This window comes from Poecilia formosa, unplaced genomic scaffold (genome assembly GCF_000485575.1).
Source record: "Poecilia formosa unplaced genomic scaffold, Poecilia_formosa-5.1.2 Scaffold75, whole genome shotgun sequence".
Lineage (NCBI taxonomy): Eukaryota > Metazoa > Chordata > Actinopteri > Cyprinodontiformes > Poeciliidae > Poecilia > Poecilia formosa.
The window spans coordinates 56309-78735 of NW_006800014.1; the positions used below are offsets into that span (position 1 = coordinate 56309).

The following is a 22427-nucleotide window of genomic DNA, read 5'->3' on the forward strand; positions in this document are numbered from 1 at the left end:
ATGAGGGATAGAGCAGTACGTGATAGGGAAAGAATAAAAGAGCTCAGCTTGGAGCGAACAACACATTTCTAAGGGAGATGATTCACTGTAGTGACTCCTAAAGAAGAAGACGGGTGAAAGAATGACGAGGCTTCATTTTAATTGTTATAGATTCTACCAATGAACGCATTTCTGTGATAAACGAGGTTCCAAGGCAGGCTGGGGAAGCAGAAACAGCGCCCTCTTATGTATATAGAAATGCATCAGGGTTTTTTGTTGTTGTTGTTTTTTTTTTTGTGGTGGCGGGGGGTTACGAAAAAGACTGACTCTTTTAAATAAATACTGCCCAGCAACAAATTGTCCAGTTTATTTCCAATTTTTGACAGATTTCAGAGATGGAGAAATTGTCTAAACTTCTTTTAAAAACACAGAAATAGTTTGTCGGTCAACAACTTGATTTGTGTAATAAGTAACTTGGGCTGTGAAAAAGCTAACAGATTAGAAAGTAAATTTCGTGAACCGTTGCTATGAGATGCCTGTAACTTTAAGATTACAATTTATGTAAATTATAAGTGAATAACAAAAACAACTTCCACCATTTCATATAATGGGATATCCATAGACATAATATAAGATCCTTATATTATGTCTATGGGGATATCGGCTAACAGCCTTACGTTTTCTACGTACGGCTGCACTGCAATTACGTCATCATTACCGGACCAAACACAGTGAAGGCGCGACTTAACACAGCCTTCAAAAGTCCTGTGTACACCGCTGCTTTCTCGATTCCCTGAAGCATTAACCAGTATAGCCGGTGCTGCTGTCTCCGGTTCGTTGTTGTCATGACTCAGTCAGTTGTTGTCCAAGGTAAGTTGAACTCCTGAAAAACTGTGGTTTGGTTTTGTTTTCTGGGAAATTGCTTTAAATGATTTCTTATATGTAGCCAATTTAATACTTAATCTCGGAAAAACGGCTGCTAGCTAAACTGAAATGTTCTCTTCAAGTCGGGCAGTGTGGAAACCAGGTCGGTTGCAGATTCTGGGATCTGGCTCTGCGCGAGCACGCACACGTCAACAAGGTAGGCGCGCACGTACGACCAAGTTCAGACACCGGTGCTTTCAGATTTACTGAAACGCATCAGTATAATATATAAGCTTCTTAGCTGATTTGTTTTTTGTAAGCTATAATACAAAAATATTCTTTTTAGATCAAAAGTACCATAAATAAGAATATATTCTTGTTGGATTTGTATGTGTTGTATACAAGCATTAACTGCATGGAAACATCCTATCATATGATAGGATATAAAGCTGTAGTTTTCACAAATCAGAAAAAGGTTTCACAAATCCCAAACATGGTTTTAAATATCCAGCTTGAAGAGGAGAATAATCTGGTATAGGTTTGAAGTGTCTAGGAGTTACAGTTTTTCAATTAGAGCAGTTGTAGTAATGAAAGAGGTGCCAAAAATGGTGAAAATCTAACTTTATTGAGTTTTCACAAATCAGATAAAAGTTTCACAAATCCCAAACATGGTTATAAGTATTCTGCTATTGGAGCAGAATAATCTAGTCCTGGTTTTAAGTCTCTAGGTGTAGTAGTTTTTAAACTAGAGTTGATTAAAGATACGGAAAGTAGTAAAAATTAAGTGGAATTGCCCTTTAGCTATTGGAAGCTGGAATTGGAAACCAACTTCAGCTTCGTCCACTCCTTCAGGAAAAAGCCATTCACCCAAAAGCAACATAAAAAGGCAGAATACAGTTATGAAATACGTTCTGGGACAAAGCCCTTAGTGGTGTCACTTGTAACAAAAAATGTTAGGGCATAATGACAATCTTGTGGGTTGGCAGCATCATTTTGTAGGAGTGTTTTGCTGCAGGAAGGCTGGCTTACTTCACAAAATAGATGGCATCATAAAGAGAGAACAGGAGAACATTGTGAAAATACTAAAGCAGCATCTGAAGACCTAAGCCAGGAAGTTCAAGCTCAGGCACAAATGGTTCTTAAAATTGATAGTGACCTTAAACATACAGCCAATTTAGGTAGAGTTACTAGCGGTGCACCAATTGCAGTTCTGAAGATCACTGATATTTAAAAAGCTTAATCTACTGATTATGATTTTTGTGGATACAGTTATTATTATTATCATTATTATTAATCTAATTACTTTTTAAATCTTTATTTATTTTTTATTATCTACAAAACCACTAAATATAGCAAAGATGTAAAGTTGATAACACTAGGGTGACATTTGTTGACTGCTCACATGCAGGTCACACCTGCTCACATGTAAGTACCTGTAAGTCGGTGCTCTCTGCTGCCCCCTTTTGTTCTCACAGCAGAGCAAAAGCGAACATTGGCTGATTTTCAGACCTTTGCAGAGATGGAGAAGATATGTGGGTATCACAAAGTCCCAGGCTCATAGAAAATTTGGAGACGGAGCTAAAAACGTTTGTGAAGGCAAGTGACCCACAAACCTGACTCAGTTCTGTCAGAACGACCGGTCCAAAAATCCAGCAAACTATTTTGAAAAGTTTGTAAAAGAACAGTTCATCCAAGTCATACAGTTTTAAAGACAGTGCTACCAAATACTCAGGAATGGTATGAAAACATTTGAATTTGAAGAAAGTAAAAAAATGTTAAGGAGATAAATTAATTTTATTTTGAAATGAAACACTGTTCCAGTTAACAACAAATCAAGAATAACACAGAATGTATTCTGTCATCGTTTTATTTAAGGGTCAAAGAAAAGAATGACTGTTGAGTCTTTTGACAAATCCAAGAGAAAAGAAATCAATAGATGCATCTCTCAAACATGCTCAAGACAGTCTTTTCACATGCATCTGTGACCTTGCACAGAGCAGTTCAGTAAGTTCAAAAACAAAACAACTTCTCAGAAGTCTTCTGATATCAGCTTCCATTTGCCCAGTGAATAAACCAAAGTTTTGTCCAAATAGGATCTGGACATTGTGGGGATCATACAGTGTTCCTAGGCCAGACGGAACAAATGTTCCTCTAAAGGTCTGTCTGGTTTGGAGTCGTAACCTTTATCTGCAGTGTAGAACCTTTATCTGGAGGTTAACACTAGGGTGACATTTGTTGACCTGCTCACATGTAAGTGAGCAGGTTTCTTGATTGAAGTAGTAATTTCTACTTCAATCAAGAAATTACTTGAATGAAGTAGGCTGAAAGATCTTAAAAAGTAACACATTAGTCCATGATTTAAAGAAATTTATGAACAGATGAGAGACAGTCATTGACACCAGTGTGGAAAGGATTAGAGTAACTTCCAAGGTGTTGGGTCTTCAGTGAGCCACAGAGAGCCATTATCCACTAATAGTGAAAACATGGAAGAGTGGTGAACCTTCCCAGGAGTGACTGGTCTACCAAAATTACTCTGCATCTCATCCAAGAGGCCAAAAGAGACTGTGACTATTTAACAACTATGGAGGCCACATGCAAGTGATCAACATTGGTCGTCTCTGCCAGCAGGGCCAATAATGGTCTCAGGCAGAAGATGGCGCCAGATATTCACCAGACCATCAACAGAAGAATATGAACACATTTAAAAAGAACTGTGGTGAGGAGGGATCTGCTGTTTTCCATTTTGGATCATTTATGGCTCTTGTTTTGGGAATTAATTATAATAAAGGGTTCTATGTTATCGTTTGGACTGATTATTGGATCCTGTTAAAGCTAAAATGCTTGTCCTTTGTAACTTTGGTGTCCTGCATGTTTTTGGATATTTCACTGCTTGTACACACCTACAGGGAATATGTGGAGACAAGCTGAAGAGATAAATAAATCTTAAATTTGGTTATGTTAAGACTCCTCCTAAACACTAGCAGCACTGGGGGTGGAATCAGATACAGATATACTTGCATGAACATGCTTTCTCTGAAAGACTTGGATGGTAAAATGTGACCTGTTTTACTTGCACATGAAACATGTGGAACCACTTTTTTTAATGGATGGCCTTATTGACTTCACATTTTCTGAATGTAATCACTACAAACAATTCCAGTAAGTCTATTTTTTTTTCCTCCTTATCAATGGATTGTTTTCACTATGTGCAGAGATTTAGTCTTATTCGTTTTCAGCAGCACTTCCTCTTCTCCCTAGAGAATGTGATTATTGCTCTTGATCAAACAATAATTAAAAATAAATTTTGGTTTTAACATTCACTACAATGCAGTTTTAAAGTATCTGAAGTAAAGGAAATTGCGTTGAACTGTCTTCACGTTATTCTGTTAGGCAAAAGTAGCTTCCATCATTTATTTATCCTTCATACCTTCCAGGTACAGTAACACTGTACCAGGAAACAAACTGCTGCACCTTAATGAAGTATGCCGGTCAGAGCAGCAACCTAAAAACCAGTCAAAGAGACTGGTTTTTATACTTATAATGGTGTTTTTATATGAAAGGTTTCTAACCCTAACTCCTAGAAGTTGTTTGGCCCTAAAGCTCGTCCTAACATTTTGTGTTTTCCTCCTTCCTCAGAGAGGATTGTACGATGAGGCCCTCAGCAGCTTCTTCCGGAATGTGGATCCAAGGTAATTGCACCTTAATTCATAGAAAGGTGGAGACGCAATAGCTGTAGCTTTGTCTATTTTGATGTTTGACACATGTTTCCAGGAAAAGTGATGGTGGAGCCTGTTGTGTTGGAGGGAGGATCCAACACCTGAAGGCTAGAGTAAGTCCTGCCTCACCTGGGTAACAATGATGTCTCTAAAATGACAAAAAAAAAAAAAAAGAAACCCAAACAGCGTTTCACAACATTTAAGTATTATAAAATGTTTTTTCAATTAATTAAATGACTACGAGAAGAGGCCCCAACATGCTCAACAAAAAGTGGAAGATTAGAAAAAAGGAGGCGTTTATAAATGATTCAAGTATCAACAGAGGATTCTTCTATCAGCTGGTGACAAGGGAGTTTGTCAGGATTTGGTGTAAAAAGAGAGAAAGAAATAGAAATGATCTTTTTGTCCGTAAGTGTCCAATAGCAGCAAAGTGGCAGGAAAGTCGAAACATGTAGATTTACACAAAAAAGTATAAAAACAAAAGCTTGAATAACATACTGTGTAGAGTAAATGCAAAAATACTATTATTAAAAATGGCTTACTCCATCCAATTGAAAAAATGTTCAGCCGAGACGTTGATTTAATAAAGTGTACAAAAAAAGCAAATACTTATAATGATGTTTTTATATGAAAGGTTTCTAGGTATATTTCTTCATCCTAAGCCATTGTAGAACAGATGTCACACTGGGGTATCCAGTCAGTTAAAGGGCACATTATTCACAGGCAACCAGCTACAACATGAAACGGGTCCATGAAGATGGATTGAATGTGTAGATAAAACTATAACCACATTCACCTAAAAAAGTGCACACATTCACACACACTGCTTTCAGTGTTTCATGCACTGGGAGGCACACTGAGGCACATTGATACGTGATGGGAGAAAGCTAAAATCAAACCCAAAACTTTCCAATTCAGACAGATGTCTGAAGCATTTCACACCAAAACAGTGTGAAACCTTTACAAAGCTGTGACACATCAACAAGTGATAGATTTTTTTGAAACAAACATTTGGTAGCATGTTTTGCAGCCCTTTTTAACTTCAATAACCAGTTAAATACTTTAAGCACTGTCTCATGATTTAAAAAGAAAATACCATCAGATATTTAACAACACAATCTGGTACTCTAAAAGTGTCAAAACAAGTGTGAGCTGAGTGTTTAGCGCTGTAATTTTTCTTTTATTTGTACATTAGGAGAAGTTGTTCAGGCCTGGCAGCTTGCCCAGAGACGCCACTGGGGGGAGGCTAGAAATAATGGACTGATGGCTGTAGACTTCATTCAGTTAATTTTGCATAAGGGGATGGCAAATTTAATTGAAAGAAACATTTCACTTCATTTATGATTTTGTGCCATTTTCATACATTTTTAAGTTTTAGACATAAGCCATTTACCTCGCATATGGTCTGTAGGGCATATGAAAGCCATCATCTCCCTACTTTAGGTTTCCTGTAAGCTACAGTAGAACTGATGAAAACAATCGAAACAGACTAACTTCAGCTTTTTCCTTTGCAGGAAGAGCGCATGTATCAAAAGAAAACACCTCCTTATGTAGTTTAGATGATCTTGGAGATATGTTTGTGTGTTATTTGTAATAGCTTGACAGTTCTCAAGGATAGAAAAAGTTTGTCTGCTTTAGGAAGACTGCGACAAAAATTTTGCTCTCTTGCATGTGTAGTCCTCTAGCTGCTCTGGCAGCTCTTTGAAGAAAATTCCATAATAAAGTACAACAACATTTAATGTCCTTTTTCAATAAATTATTTTTTTATTGAACTGAATAAACTTATTATTTATGGTCTGACTAAGCACATTATTTTGAGTCACTATTGACACAACCAAGTCATTTAGTTCTTACCATACCAGATGTTCCTGTCAAGCAGGGTCTTTTTTAGCTTTCATCTTCTCACGATAGCAGTTTGCCTCAAACTATCACGTGTTGTCATTTTCTGCTGTTTATATTCATCATGTCATTTATGCAGCTCAACTATTGCTGCCATTAGGATCAGAATAAGCTGTATGCTTTTTTTGGTTAGCATATCTTACACAATGCATACTTGGAAGCTTTTAATTCTAAGTATGCATTAAATCTTTAGTACTTGTTTGGTATTGGTGCTCCCTGGACAGCTAGTCATGTGTAACTTCAGATCTATGTTTTCAGAACAGGAACGAGTTATGTCTCATCTCTCAATATCTTGAAAGAGAATCGTCAGTCAGTTCAAGTGAATGAAGAATAAATGTGTAATGTTTTAAGAATATCTTCCCTGTTCTTGTTTCATTTTAGATGTAGTTAGTTGGAGTCGTTTCCTCCTTTGTATCCAGTTGCTTTTGACCATAGACCACAGGTTCCAAGTTAGGTTCAAATCCTCACTTCAGCTCCAGCCTTGCAAGGTTCTGATCTTTGAGCTAGTTTATCTTTCATTGCAAAGTGCACCGGTCACCATTGAATTATTGTTCCATTTTTAGAATAAGTTACTCATGGAAAGTGTCTTGATCTCATTCATTGCAGTGTTCTTTGGTAGAATTGGGAGTTAGCCTACTCCTCTTGATGATAGGGAACTCCACTCATGGACTGTACCCTGATGCTTCACTGTGGTCATGGCACTGGACTCATGGTGTCTCTATTCTTCTCTCAACAGATTTTCTATTGAGATGTCTCTAGCAGTCAGACCATTCAGATAAAATGTCTTATTGTTTTGCCGTTCTGTTAATTTCTTTTGAATTTTGACTTGTCCTTCATGTTTTTGTTAGGCAGAAGACTGCTTTGCCTTCTTTTCAGTGAACTCTTGCAATTACTCCTAATTGGGAGTAATTGCAAGCTAACAATGCTAACAATGTTAGCATGTTGTGATTCGATAGTGTTGAAGTCACACTATCACAGCACCTACTGTACTGGGCATGTTTTAAAACAAAAATATGTTATTCTAACTGTTTACACTATTTATAATTTGGGTAATAAAAGTATTTATAACTCTCAACTTCCGTACGCAGCTTTGCAGCATCTGCTGCAGATGTCAGAGGTGTTTTTTTTAGGACGGCGTCTCTCCATCTGGCACTGCCGCCCGTTCAGCTTGCTGCACTTCTGATGGCTGCAGCCACATGTTCATTTTTAATTTGCAACATGTTTTTAACATATGATTTTTATATGTGAAATTTATGGGATTTTTGTGTAAGGCTGACCAAACAGCTGCAGATTAGGCCTGAACCCATTGATTGGACTAATCATGCATTTTTTGCATTTAATATGATTCTAAGATTGCATATTTTACGCCTAAGTGGTAAATGAAAAACCTGCAGAATCTGCCCATTTTTATCTGATTAATCATCAGAATAATCTATAAAATGTTGGTTAGTTGTAACTTGCATTTCTTTTTTGTCTTGTCTGGTTCTGAAAAGCTACATATAAAACAACAAACACATATTTCATTCTGTCTAAAGATATCACAAACAAGAACACAGGATTTTTAATTATTTCAGTTTCACAGTTTTACATTTAGCTTTATAAGAAAGGAAAACATGGTTGCTTTATTTTTGCAATTCTGTTTTGAAATGTAAAAACCAAGGAACTCTAAGGTCTACAGCCGTAAAATCTGACACTAAACCTAAACACTAGTTTACATTTTGTGAAGGAAGTTGCACTCGGGGTCTTCTTCAGAGGTTTTCTTTTTCCTTCAGTGATTCTTGATGCAGCGCCACCACAGGTGAGAGGAGGAACAGGTTTTTGAAAAGGTTTGGTTTATTTGAGAGAATGCAGTGTGAAAGCAAACCACAGCAGCTGAAAACACAACAAACATTGGAATCTTGGTCATCAATCAATCAAGTGTCTTTGCATAGCATGTTTTAGCAAAGAGGTAGTTCAACACGCTTAACGTCATAAAAATACAAGTGTCATAGAACACAGTCAACAATTGAAGCATTACATTTTGTAAAGTGGCATCGATACACATCAGAATGTTTAAAACTGTTAATGTTTCAAAAGCAACTCTAAACAGATAAAAAAAAAAATTAGTCTATTTAAAGGAACTCAGTGTTTTGACCCTTTTGTAGTTTTCTGGAAGTTTGTTACAGATTTGTGGTGTGTAGAAGCTGAATGCTGCTTCTCCAAGTTTGGTTCTGGTTCTGGGGAGTCTACTGGACTATCAGTTGTGGAAACATCTTAAAACTCAGCTATGACTTGCCTGCAGTGACTGAAGAAATGTGCCTGTGTGTTATAGTATTAAGGCGTCTGCTGGGGCCACATTCTCACATATTTGCATCCACAGGCGGTCCTGATCGACATGGAGGAGGGCGTGGTCCACGGGATCCTGCAGGGCCCACTGAGGGAGGTGTTCGACAGCACTCAGCTCCTCACGGACGTTTCGGGTTCAGGCAACAACTGGTGAGAGACAGACTCACCACAAGAGTTCTGTCAGGGTGGAGCAACTGTGGCGCACCATCATTCTTATCATTCTACAGCTATTTTACAATCATTCACACATTCTGTTACAACGCACTGACTTCTCATGGCGCTGTGCTCAGGGGTAGTTTGGTTGTTGTTGTTTTTGGTTCAAGGAAGTAAAACATTAAATCAGAATTTTCTGTTATGTTTTGAAAGCGCAACTACATTAGAAGACCAAACTAATCTGTAATTTCATTTTACAGATAAATGGATTGTCTATATCCATTTATTTTTGCAGGGTTGTGTGGGGACTGGTGTCTATCTTCAGGGTGAGAGGGGAGGTATGCCCTGTAGAGGTCGTCAGTCCATCACATGGCAACACAGAAACGCATAAGATTGACAATACACACACACGCACACACACAGTATGTCTTTCCATCTTCACAGGGACTTTGCATTGACTTCCATTGGTTTTTCATTCATTTCTACAGCCTGCTTCTGACTCCGATTTTTACCCTGAACATAGCCATTGCTAGTGCACACATAATCCTAAACCTGACATGAACTCAATTCACACCTTAATGCTAAACCTGACCCCTAACCAAAAAAAGAATCCTCTAATGGGGCCTGGGCTTTTGGCCCCATAAGGAGCAGTCTGTCCCCACAACATGGTATTTGTTGAAAAAATGGTCCTTACGCTGGATGAAATACAAGTCACACACACATTCTGTTACTTGTATTTAAAGACTAAAGGGATTCCATTATGGAACGTGTGAAAATGTTCTCTGCATTTGTTCTGCCGTGTGACAGTTACTGTTGAAAAACAAAGAAAAGATGCATGTGAGCCAGAGCTGCTAGTGACTCACTGAGAAAAGAATTCAAGGCATATTAAAGGGGAGTTCCCACAAGACACCCAAAACCTCTTTAATGTCTTATTCTTCTAGAACAATTGGCCTGTTCAACCTGTAACTGTACACAGGGAGGAAACTCGTCCTGTAATCTTAAACTCTATCAGAAATTAAGATCTTGGCTGTCATTCATTTGACTTCCAGGGGGCAGGCTCTCAGAAATTCCAGTGAAAACAATTTTGAAAAGTGTAACACTCAGTGTAACATAATTTCCTTAATCATGTATATTTCCCTGCCCACTGTTTACACTGCTTCTCAGCTCCTGTTAAATCCGCTGCAATTCTGTGCTGCATCACTGCGTCACCTGCCCAAACAAAACAAAATGTAAATTCAACTTTTTTTTTAGCTTTACATCATGTTATAATGTTATTACCTCATCAAAAACATACCTGGAATGTTGCCTTGATTTATTTTTATTTTTTTTTATGTATGAGAAATACTTTAATCTCCATGGCATCTATTCAACTGTGCAAAACTCCTGGGTGGACCTACCCATGCCTTTGAGGGACAACTCCTCCTCAGAACTGTTGTTTCCAATCTTATGGACTTCTGCCTCACAGAGCAGCCCAGTCCCCTAGCCTCACCATGTGCCTGGAAAACACATCATACTGCCCCTTTAAATACAAAAATGGCACATCTGAATTTATACTGAGCTCAAACTACATACAGGCATTTGTTAATTAGGTGACTTCTGAAGGTAATCAACAACTTTGGATTTTATTTCTAGGTGTCAGACATGTACTTGCAAAAAAAGTAAAGATTGTATTGTTTTCCATTTACTATTTCTTATTAATCAATAATTATTGGTTCCATTGTATTAATCTTCATCCACTCAGGGCCGTTGGAAACCTGACGTACGGCTCGGCTTACAGGGACTCCATAGTGAACAAACTGAGAAAGGCAGCCGAACACTGTGACTGTCTGCAGTGCTTCTTTCTCATTCACTCAATGGGAGGAGGTAAGCCACACACCCTCTGTCCCCCTGTTGTATAAATTAGTTAATTTACTGTACAGATGATCTCCATGTTTTCCTACATTTCAGGCCTGACAAGCCTGTACTTCCTCAGCAAAGATCTTTGTATAGAATTTGGAAGTATTAGCTTTTCTTGGCTGATGCCTGTTTGCAGTTTTCTTTGACCTCTGACCTATCTATTCCAACCTTGACTCATTTCATGTTTTTAAAAGCTCTCATTGATATAATGAAATGTAACAAGGAGGAACTATAAAATAACTCAAACATGCTGTGAGTTATTTGATCTACGTTGTGAAATGAATACAACAGGATATGAAGGGATTGAGATGCTAATTCTCATTTCTGCATCAAAACATTCAGATGAAACTCGATATTTACACACCATGTATATCAAGGCGGTGTTTCTTTTTGTCTTTTCATTTCAGTTAGGTAACCAGCCAGTGTGACTTAAAACACAACATAAAACTAGTCATATTTAGAGGTAACACAAGGCATAGATGAACTAAGCAGCTGCTTAAGGCTCCCTCAGACCTTCAGGGGCCCCATAAATGCTAACATTTTAACACAAACCATAGATGTAGAATTTCAGCATTTTTTTTATTGAGAATGACAATGCTGTTAATTTTACATAATATCCAACATTTAACATGGTGAGATCACAGAAAGATTGGAAAAGAAATACATTTCAAATATGACCTTCTACAACCCATGTAGGATTATGTCTCCTCCAGACTGCTTATGTTCCATGTCATATTCCCGCAGACCAACTAGTGACCCCAACTTACTACATTTTAAGCACACCTGTAGACAGAATCAGTGTCTTCCATTGCAACCTTTCCACCAACATGTGCCGGACCAAAGAGCTGCCTGCATATCAGGGACATGATGGTCAATCTGCATGTGGCTGTAACTCATTACAAGATGACTAGCAAGACACTTGGAGAGACGGTGGCAACTGTGTTTTTAAACATTCACAAATGAAAGAAATACTGTTTATCCTCTGTCTAGAGCTCCATGCAGGCTCTTGCCTCATGGGTGGATCATGTGAAAGTTGCAGGATAAGCCCACAACCAGTTGTTAAGGATATTTAAGTTTGAGGCAAGAACATCATTACACTGTATTGGAATAAATAGTTCCTGGTAAAAATGACATTTGTACAGACTTGTCCTTATTCATTGACCTTATAATTGCACAGAGACAATATTACTTTAAGTACTCACTTGATTAGCTGCTTGCTGCCGATGATAGTTTTATTATCCTGGAGTTCTGCATGCAACGCTGTGGCTCATTTGCATCTTATTAAGTTATTTAGAGCGCACGCTATAGTTTTGAGGTGGTTTAACTCTTTGTTTGCTTGAGAGATCTTTTGCTGTGGATAAGTGGTTGGTTACGGTCGTCTTCAGTGAAGGTGAGCTGTGGGGTTCCTCAGGAGTCCTTCCCTGGACCTCTTCTATGTTCTCTGTCAACTATATAAATAGAGTTAAATGTAAGCCATTGTCTGCATGTGTATGAAATGTCTCCTTTAATATTAAGCTTAAGCATCTTAATGATTCAGAGAAGATTTGGGAGAAATGTCTGTGGTCAAATGAGAGCAAAATTGGCATTATCAACTCCAAGAAACTGAAAGGATGTCAGAGTGTTTCTGTAAAGACAAGGGGGTCAGAATCCCTGAGACATCTGCAACCAGGGGAAAAATCTTCACAACGTGGTCTACAATAAAACCTTCACTACAGTGACTTTTATGTATCGTTTCATATTATGATTACATTAAACTAAAACTGCTATAAAGTTACAGACGGTTAACTTTGTGAGCAAAACCAGCGGGAGATTGAATTGTTTTCTGCAATGTATTTAATAAGATGCATGCAATACTTGGCTAACATTCTTTTATAAAAGTTATTCTAGCAGTTTTGATGCATTAGAGTGTCTTAGCTTTGCAAATTCTTGGACAGTTTGGATCTGATTTCAGTCAGAGTGCATTTCCTGCAGAAATCCTTCTTCAGTGAATCCATCATTAAGTCACTTATAAACACAACTGCAGAACAACTGAGGACCAAATTATTGGCATATTCTACTTCAATTTTCAAGTATTTCATATCAGCTAAATACAAGCTCCAGGGTTTGGACCTAGTCATATGTGTCTTCCTCTGATGAATTAAGGACAGTGGCTTCACCAAAAATAAAAAAATATCTAACTGAGATGGCACTCCAACCTGGACACGCGTTATTAGTCTTTGGAAACTGTTTTCTTTGTCTCATGTCATGTCGTGTGTCATGACTGAAGGATGTTCCTACAGTTTCCTTTGTGCCTGTAAACTTCAGTGACACTCTGACTCTGACTTTAAGGTACAGGGTCCGGTCTGGGGACCAGAGTGCTCAGCCTGCTGGAGGAGGAGTTTCCTGATGTTTGTCGCATTGTCACTGCCATGTATCCATCAGCAGAAGACGATGTCATCACTTCTCCCTATAACAGTGTCCTTGCTATGAGAGAGCTGACAGAGCATGCAGATTGTGTCCTGCCTGTTGAAAACCAGGTTTCACTTTTCTTCTTTCAGAAACCCACAGGTTACATATTAAACAAAACCTTGATTTTATTTTTATTTTTTTTCATGTTTTCCATCACTTTTTCTATTCCAGTCTCTGGTGGACATCGTGAACAAGATCAGTCTCATGTCTCATGATGCAAAACCTGGGTGTGTGCTAAAGAAAGAAAGCACAGTCACCTCTGGACAGGGAGGGGTCAGTCCAACAGAGAGGCCATTTGATGCCATGAATAACATAGTAGCTAACCTGCTGCTCAACATCACCAGGTATGAAGCTGCATTTCATTAATGAACATTTGGGGTTTAATCAGCTTCTAAGAATACAGTTTAATGTCCCATAGACATTTATGATAAAATGGATTCTATTGGGGTATATACTGGAGCTGTTATTTCTGAGTTATGCTAAATGATTGTGGTTGACTTACTGAAGCACCCTTTCTTTTTACAATGTTTGTATAAAACCAACTTGTAAAGTATTCAAACCAAAAACAAACATGTTCATCTAAATTCTATTTAATCAACATTTGTTTTGCAACTAGTGCTAAAAACATTTTCATATGAAACAAGATCAACTGTTATAGTTCGTAAATAAAAGTAAGTTTTTGACACACTAAAAAGGAAATATAATATTCAAACTATGATGAAACTTGAGTTATCCAAATTTAATGGAAACTGACATGGCTGATTTTTTTTTTATTTTATTTTATTTTTTTTTGTGCCAACTGCTTATGCTTTTAATTTGATAAGGAATGACATTTACCTTAACAAAATTAGTTTGGATTGTTTCAATGTAATGAATGTTTATTATTAATGTAATTTCCAGTGGAATTGTAGTGAAGGTTGGTTTATTTTCATATGTTGAAATTGGGGGATCGGTGACTCGCAATGATTTCTTTTTGATTTCAGTTCTTCGCGTTTTGACGGTTCTCTCAACATGGATTTGAATGAGATTGCCAACAACCTGGTCCCCTTCCCTCGTTTACACTACCTAGTTCCCAGCCTCACGCCCCTCTACACACTGGCGGATGTCAACATTCCTACTAGAAGGTCTGCTTTCATACCGTCAGGGCAGATATTTTTACTTCCCACCCACTGAGCTCTGGGAGTTGAGCTCACTTGAAGTTCTCAGTGATGGCATCCATGGTGTTTATTTAGAACATGAAGAGGTAGCAGCAAGCTCAACAACAGATGCTTCCCTCCCTGCGTTATGAACGATGACTACAGTTGGAGTTAATATTACAATAGACAGTGACTTGCAAAATCTTCATAACCCAAAAGGGCCGGATGCAAACGAAAGCCAAAGTTCAGATTTTATTTGTGGAAAAAACAAAAAAAAACTTCTGAACTTCATATTTAAAATTACGTACTACTTTGTCTGATGTGTCTGGTGAGTCCAACCAAGACTGTTGGTTCCCTGAACGAAAGGTTTTCATTTTAGTAACAATGGTGGACAAAGTTGAAGATAGAGCTGCAGAGGAGTTACATTTTAAACAGAAGATACAAAAATTAAAAGTGTGAAAGCAGTTGAGTCGGAAGGCTTTTATCTTTTACATACACTTGTATTTTAAATAATTTTGTAAAATGACTTTATTTAGTAAACTGAAAAGATTTTCAGCTCCACTTTTCCACCTTGTGTTCATCAGTATCACGACGCTAAGTGACACTGATCCTCAAGGTGAGGATGGGAATACATCTAAAGCAGTGCTCTCAAACTCCGTCCTCAAGGGCCAGAGTCTGGCCAAACTTTTAGATGTGTCCTTTCTCCTACATACTTCAGTTAAATGACAAAACTGCCTCACCAACATGCAGCTAAGTTCTACAGAGTTATGCTGCTAAAGCAGAGATATTTAAAAGTTGCAGGACACCGGCCCTTTAGGAATACAGTTTGACACCACTGATGTGAAGGCTGTCCCAGTTTGTTGAGCAGTTCTTGTGTTCATCGAAAGCTCCTTTGTTGACCACTAAGGGTCCTTCAAAGGACACAGCACCTGAGCTTGGACACAGCAATTATCTGATGGACCTAAAATTGAAGTGTTGAAGTCATTAAAGTCTAGTAGACTGTTTGTGAACAGAGCTGAAACTGAGGGGTAAGGAGACCTGAACACCTGACTCGGTTCTGTCAGAAGGGATGGGCCAGAATCCCAGCAAACTGTTGTTGACTGAAGCCATACAGTTTAAAAACTAATTCTACCAAATACAGATTTTTTATAAAACCATTTGAATGAGAATACATTTAGATACATTTTGACATAATTAAAATACTATGAAATGACTCCCTTCCATTATTCTGACTTGATATAAATAATTTTGCTAAACAGCCCTCAAAGCTTAAATCGGTTAGTCTAAATGTATGTCAGACATTAAGAATAAAAATTGTTACACAATAACTGGTATAGACTGAGCATGTTGTTCCTCAGGCTGCTGACTGGAGGCAGGACATGTTTGGTAGGGTGTCCATATGAGGCATGGACACTCTGTTCTAGACGTTTGCGAGTTGGATGCAGAGCAAGTGGGCAATCAGAAGGATTTGAGGAATATTGACTGGTTTCAAACTGGAGAAGGGCCGGCTCAGGCAATGGGGTTTGACTGAACCTCTGTGGGCTGGAAATGTCTAGGATTTCATTAACGTTTAGTTTCCTTGGAAAGGAACAGATTTATCAAATCTGGATCAACTCTCAGAGTAAAAACAAGTTTTTGTTTTTTTTGTTGTTTTTTATTTATGGAGCAGCTCTTACAGTTGGAGACACAGATGTCTTATTTCATTGTGGGCTGTTCTGTTAAAACAGCCCACTTCCTTTAAAGGGACAGTATTATGTGTTTTCCAGCCATAAATAGCATATTATAGCAATATTATAGCATATTAGCTATGCTATAAGTTGTTATAAAAAGCATACGTATGTCAAATATGACTTAAAAGAAATTAACTTCCTAATTTAATTCTCTCTTTAAAAACTCCCGCTCTTTCTAAAACTCAGCCTTCAGGAAGTCATCACAACATGGCTCCTCTATTAACCTTTTAACGACATTTTTACAGGTGTTGCTCTGAGAACTAGCTCCTATAATGAGCTCAGCATCAGCAGACGGTTCTAACAAGTGTTTGCTAATTTCTGCTGACTAGTCTGAAGGAACTGAGTGGGGGAATCGTGGGGTCGGTCTGCTCTGTGAGGCAGAAGCTTGGTAACATGGAAACTGCAGCTTTGAGGAGGAGCTTCATCTCAAAGGTAGAGCTAGGTGTTTTTCACAGTTGAGTGGTTGCTATGGATTAATGAAACGTGCATGAAAGAATCAAGGCAACACTCCTGGTGTGTTTTTGATGAGAGAATAACATGATGACATGATGTAAAGCTCAAAAAAGATTTTACATAATACTGACCCTTTAACAAATAAAGTTATAGAAAACCTTCCTAGTTTAGCACTTCACTCAGCATCTCATAAAGACATTTACAGTATCTAAAGAAAGGAGGCTTTAGAAATGAGTTTGTTGTTACATGGACTGACATTTCCTAAGAACATTTTTCATATAATCAGTATATTTTCCCTCTTGTACTCCAGATTGGATCAGATGTTCAGCGACGCCTTCAGTAAGGAGCACCAGCTGATCCGGGCCGACCCGAAGCACAGCCTCTACTTGGCCTGTGCTCTGATGGTCCGGGGCAACGTGCAGGTGTCTGACCTCCGCAGGAATATCGAGAGGTCAGAATATCAAACCCTCCTCCACCCTCCATTTCCTCACCAAAACAGGCCAGGAGTTTCTTCACCCACCCTTAGAAACTCCACCATGACCTCAACCCTCATGTGTTCCTATAATACCCCCATTCAGCAGCGGCAGCACCGACTCATGACTGCCTCCCTTCTGCTGCCCTGAGCTCGGTTTCCTGACAAATCCAAGCACAGGCTGGTGTCAGAGCACATATCTGTGTGTGAAGTTTCTATTAAAAAGATTTGAGAGGGAAGGGAGACGGGAGGTGTTGGCATACGAGAAGGTTCCTGCTTGGAATCTCAGCAGGGGTCTGACTCTGGGATGTGTGTGTTTTCTCCCAGTTCCCATGCCAAGTATTTTTGGTCTAGTTTCTAGTGCAAATATCTTAGTACACCTGATATAGGAGCTTGTTTCAAGTCCATACGTCCTTCACTTGTTCCACTGATAGAATGTTTCACTTATATCAATGGAAATATGTCCTCTTATAAGTGAAATAATCTCCCTGTGGAACTAGTACTCTTGTTTTTTTTAATATTAAGAAATTATTAGTTTTATTTCATTTTGAGTCTACTGATATGTTTGCACTAGAAACTAGACAAAAAATACTTTGTAAGATTTTATATTTTTGCAGTTTGCTCCCTCCGCTGTACGAAGATGCACATGCTGAGTTTGTCAGTATGTCAGCAATGCTTAAAAAGTATTTTTGACTTGTGTAGATTTGGTTTTTCCATTCAAAGAGCTACTTTTTTCTCAGCTGCTACAAGATAAATCTCTCCTAGCCCGGCAAAACAAAACCAATTTCATAAATATGTGCTATGTAAAATATTTTATTTTGAAAGCCAACAAAGTTAACAAAAATTGATTCCTATTTTAAAACAAAATGAATCCTCTTTTCCAAAAGGAAAAGTACTATTTTATTGCATGAGCCTTTTCTGTTGAAGTAAATAAAGAGGGATTTGGATCTTATATGTAGACTTTTTACATACAGAAATTCACTGAAAGCGACTATTCCTTAGATTGATTAATAATTAACAGCCTATTATTGTTCAAGTGTCCCCAGCTGATACTAACTGGTGAATTAACCAGGCTGTCTGCACTAGTACCTGCTTCATGTCTCAGCTAATTCACCCTGAAGGCGATCATCTAGTCTTCAGTAGAATTACCACAGAGCTCAGATCTTCATCTACACCACAAGAGCAAGTATGAACAGGTGTGGTTTGTTTGGAAGTGTTGGCCTCTCTCTGCCTCTGCTTAGGTCTGCAGGATTGTTCCTGAATTAAATAATATTTAGTGAAACTAAATGGCTGAAGTTCGATCCAAACTGGAATGATTCCACACAGCAGCGGCCAATCTGGCCTAGTTAAATCGCAAACCGATTCTTAAGAAGAGTGAACTGAAATTCCTGCATGCAGATCTGAGCGGCTGATAAAGTTGAGGAGAAAGGGCCAATTAAAACTGCTGCTTACAGGTGGTTCTACCAGTTCCTCACTCTGGGCTGCTCTTGTTTTTCCAAAATGGAAAAGCTGAGATTAAATAATGTCAGTGTGTGATCTGTTGTCTGTGTTTGTATGCTGTTGCTTGAAAAGCCTTTGAGATGCCAGATCATGTTATGGGGTTCCGATCCAGATTTATTTTAACACATCAACAGGATCGATAGCTATAGAGTACACCGATTGCAGCTTTCTGCTCTTTTAAAAGCCTGACCTGCTGATTAGATTTTTAGTTTTGGTCTAGAAAGTCACTAAATAGTTGGCAACAGTAGAGTGACTGTTAACTATGCCTGTGCAGACCTGACCTAGTGGGCCGGTCTGTCAGTCAAACCTGTCTCATAACAGAGCAAAGAGGATTGTGTCTGATTTTTAGACCTTTTTTGGATAAGATCAGTTTCGCTAACCAATCACCGATCTCCTAAGATTAAGTAATTTGGGACTGATTTATGGGTGCAGCCCTACTAAAGGCTTCCCTCTTCAGCCTTCGCCCAAATAAAGTTCAAGCCTGTTGAAACTCAGACTCAGCTGTCCACACCTCATAAATCTTCCACACACTCTTAAATTGGCTTTGCTTCTCAAACTTAACGATGCATGTGCACCTTCACTATCGCACCTTTTCCTTCCACTCAATTTTCCATTAATGTGCTTGGAGGCAGCACGGTGTCAGTACACGCTGAATTTAAAGTGCATTATTAATCCCAAAAGGAAGTTAAATCATGATCAGTGTTTTGTCTTATCACTCTGTGGGTAGAACTGCTGAGTCAGCGGTCTACCTCATGATTGTGTAGATCAAAATGCAAATTCATTTTTGTATTGCTCCAAATTAATAATTTAAATTTCTGAAAAACTGAATTTTGGGTTTGATACATTTTTGCCATGATCAGTGAAATTAACTAATAAATATTATTACTCGTTGCAATATTTATAGGACTATTTAGAGTGCAATAATTCTTAGAGAATATGTTCCAAGTGTTATGAACTTCCTTTTTATTGCATGCTAGCATACTAACATAATATTTAACGGCTCTGACAGAGTCTTGCTACAGCAACTTTAGCCCACAAAAGCCTAAAGGTCACAGAGTGATGGAACTTATATCATTATTGCAATATGTACCAGAATTAGCACCAGAATTAGGTAAAATTTTCTATTTCTGGACAGTTTTTAATCAGCAACAGTAATGTTTACTTTTTGTCAAAAACGAGCTAGATTCGCGTAGCGGGTATATCACCAACTCCATAAAAACTTCTACATCTACAGCGTTTTAAATGTTGAAATTCTGGTGAAATTTACATCCTTCACATTATATTAAAACCTGTAAAAAGTTGTTACTCAATAACTTCACTCCTGAAACATTTTTGGATATTGTCATGTGAATTTTAGATATGAATACACAAATATTAAACTCTGTAATTAGTTTAAAATAATTTCCAGATTTTGATGAAAAGTGAACCTTCTTCAGGCTAATCACCCATGTCCTCGCATGACAAAAAGCAGACCTTCTCGTTTTCAAATGAGTCAAATCAATTTTTTTAGATCTAAACCTGAACAGAAAACAAGATTGCTTCTGTGGAGTTATTGTCAACTGATAGGGATACATATTGACCGCTGCAAATCTGAAGAGCTATGACAACATTGTCTGTTGCTATGGAAACCATGTAGTCTTTTCACGACTGTCATGTCAACACTTCTTTTCAGTCATAACTCAAAACTCTCACCTGTTAGCTGGATTCCACTGTAGTTGGCAGTCTAGATAAGGTGAAGCTAGCTTGTAGTTGTTCCTGCTGTCACGGCAACTGCTTTTCCAGAAACCTCTTTTTTGAAGCTAAACCATCCAACCCCTGGTCTTCACTGGGTGAAGCTTTTCTCAGCCTCTAAAGAAGAGGGTATCTGTGAAGCTGTTAGCTTGTTAGCCTGTTAGCAAGTTCATTTATCTGCGAACATGGTTCTATAACGTAGAACCTGTTTCGACTGGACCCGCTCACTCACTAGTACAACTTACATTTAGACTCTTTTTCAATGCTGCATCGCTAAAAATATTGTTTTCACTTCCAATACTGATGCCAATAACCTGAGATTTAGTATCGGCTGATGCCAAGCCGATACAGAAAAATTGCTGAATTGATTTAAAATGTGTCTCTTTTTTTTAAAACACCGACATAAATGTACTGAATTACATATTTATGTGATAATGCTGCACCAGTACAGCACACTGACATACAGCAATGACTTCATCAGCTTGGTCAACATGTTAAAACAACTTGAATTTATTCAATCGTGCAAGTAGAATAATAACAGCCAATGGAAAATAAATAATAAAGAAACTGACTAAAAAATAAAATAATAAAGCTTAGAATTAGACTTAATAGATCTGCCCTTATGGATCAGTCACATTGTCAATACCTGATCTAGATTTTTTTCAATAGTGGGAACGATACAGATATTAATATCGGTTTGGTGCATTTCTAATTTCACTAATATTAAAATTGTGAACATAGTCTGTGTTGTTGACCCTTGATCTGTACATTCCAGGTATTTGTCAGTTTTTTTGCTTTATTTACTGGCATAAATTTAGATTTGACTGCTTTAAGCGAACCATCAGAGTTCATCTTTTGTGTGTCCATCCTCAGGCTGAGACCATCGCTGCCCTTTGTGTCGTGGAATCAGGAGGGCTGGAAGACGGGCCTGTGCTCCGTCCCCCCTGTAGGACACGCCCACTCCCTGCTGGCGCTGGCTAACAACACCTGTGTGAAGCCCACCTTCATGGAGCTGAGAGACCGCTTCACAAAGCTCTACAAGAAGAAGGTGATTATTGCATAAACCTTTACACCTGTCATAGAAATGAATGTTTCATTTTTTGTGGGCTTTTTTCATTTATCAGTGAAATTCTATCTAGATAGGTACAGTATGCAACTTTAATGCGCAAGACATTTAAAGTCGATATTGTTTGTATCAAAACCACACTGCATCCAACATAAACAGACTTTAAGACTGAAGCCCACATTTAGAAGCTACATGTATTCTGGAGGGGATGTTTTCCAGTCAAGCAAAATAAAGACTGAACTATTTGACTCTTAAGCTCACATCGTGTCACTGAAGCCAAAGTGAAGCTTCAGACCTAAAAACATCCAACAAAGCAGGAAGATCTCGAACTCACCAATCGGTTTTCAGCTGTAATGTGCACCTGATGAAGCCACGAGCTGACTCCAGTGAAGACACAGATAGTGAATGAAAGTTTAGTCTCCATGCAGATTGCACAGTGAGCTTCAGCCACTTCTGCTTCTGATGTCCTTCAGTTATGAGGCACTTTTTTTTTTCTTTTAAATTGCTGTGTTTCCATTGAATTTATTTTCATAATTCCAACTTACACAATTTTAAGGTAAATGGAAACACAGTTTGTGGCAAGCATGGCAGAGGCAGCATGATTCTTCCATTTTGCTGAAAACGGCACTGATTTCCTGTTCAACATCAGGATCTAATGTGCATTCCTTTGAACTTGTACTTTTCCCCCAACATCCTTGTTTTTTTGTCTCTGCCTGTGTGTGTAGGCTCACTTACACCACTACCTGCATGTAGACGGAATGGAGCAGAGCGCCTTCTCTGAGGCGCTGTCTTCTCTCAGTGCACTGATTGAGGAGTATCATCATCTGGACGCCACAAAAGCCCGACTCATACCGGACGCACCCAGACTCTCCATCGCCAGATGAAGATCCACTCAGACATTTCACAAAATACTTCCCAATAAAAACACCTTTTGTAATTTTGATACATTTAATTTATGATGTGAATAAAATCTGGTTTTCTGTTGGAATTGAAAAGAACATGTGAGAAGGTTGAGTGTGACTCGGTCAGTATTGGCAGCGTTTTAAGGATCCGTGACTC

General features: G+C 38.3%; 1 protein-coding gene across 2 annotated transcripts; it reads left to right on the forward strand.

Moving 5' to 3' along the window:
- Nucleotides 1-673: 673 nt before the first annotated feature.
- Nucleotides 674-22380, forward strand: tube1 (tubulin, epsilon 1). 2 transcript variants are annotated; one of them, XM_007555996.2, is made up of 12 exons: nt 676-849; nt 987-1060; nt 4480-4532; nt 4615-4672; nt 8818-8933; nt 10678-10799; nt 13161-13348; nt 13452-13624; nt 14264-14404; nt 16910-17050; nt 21176-21350; nt 22094-22380. In XM_007555996.2, exons 1-12 carry the CDS (start codon nt 825-827, stop codon nt 22250-22252), a joined length of 1425 nt encoding a protein of 474 aa, XP_007556058.1. In that variant the 5' UTR covers nt 676-824; the 3' UTR covers nt 22253-22380. The 2 variants fall into 2 exon arrangements, with proteins under 2 accessions (XP_007556059.1, XP_007556058.1); XM_007555997.2 differs by lacking the exon at nt 14264-14404 and having other exon boundaries at nt 674-849; nt 22094-22379.
- Nucleotides 22381-22427: the final 47 nt, after the last annotated feature.

Excerpts from the sequence above, each read along its gene's own strand:
- tube1 (XM_007555996.2), top strand. The coding sequence starts at position 825 with ATGACTCAGTCAGTTGTTGTCCAAG. Across the intron at positions 4,533-4,614 it reads TTCCGGAATGTGGATCCAAG|GAAAAGTGATGGTGGAGCCT; the intron begins GTAATTGCACCT and ends ACATGTTTCCAG. Across the intron at positions 13,625-14,263 it reads CTGCTGCTCAACATCACCAG|TTCTTCGCGTTTTGACGGTT; the intron begins GTATGAAGCTGC and ends TTTTGATTTCAG.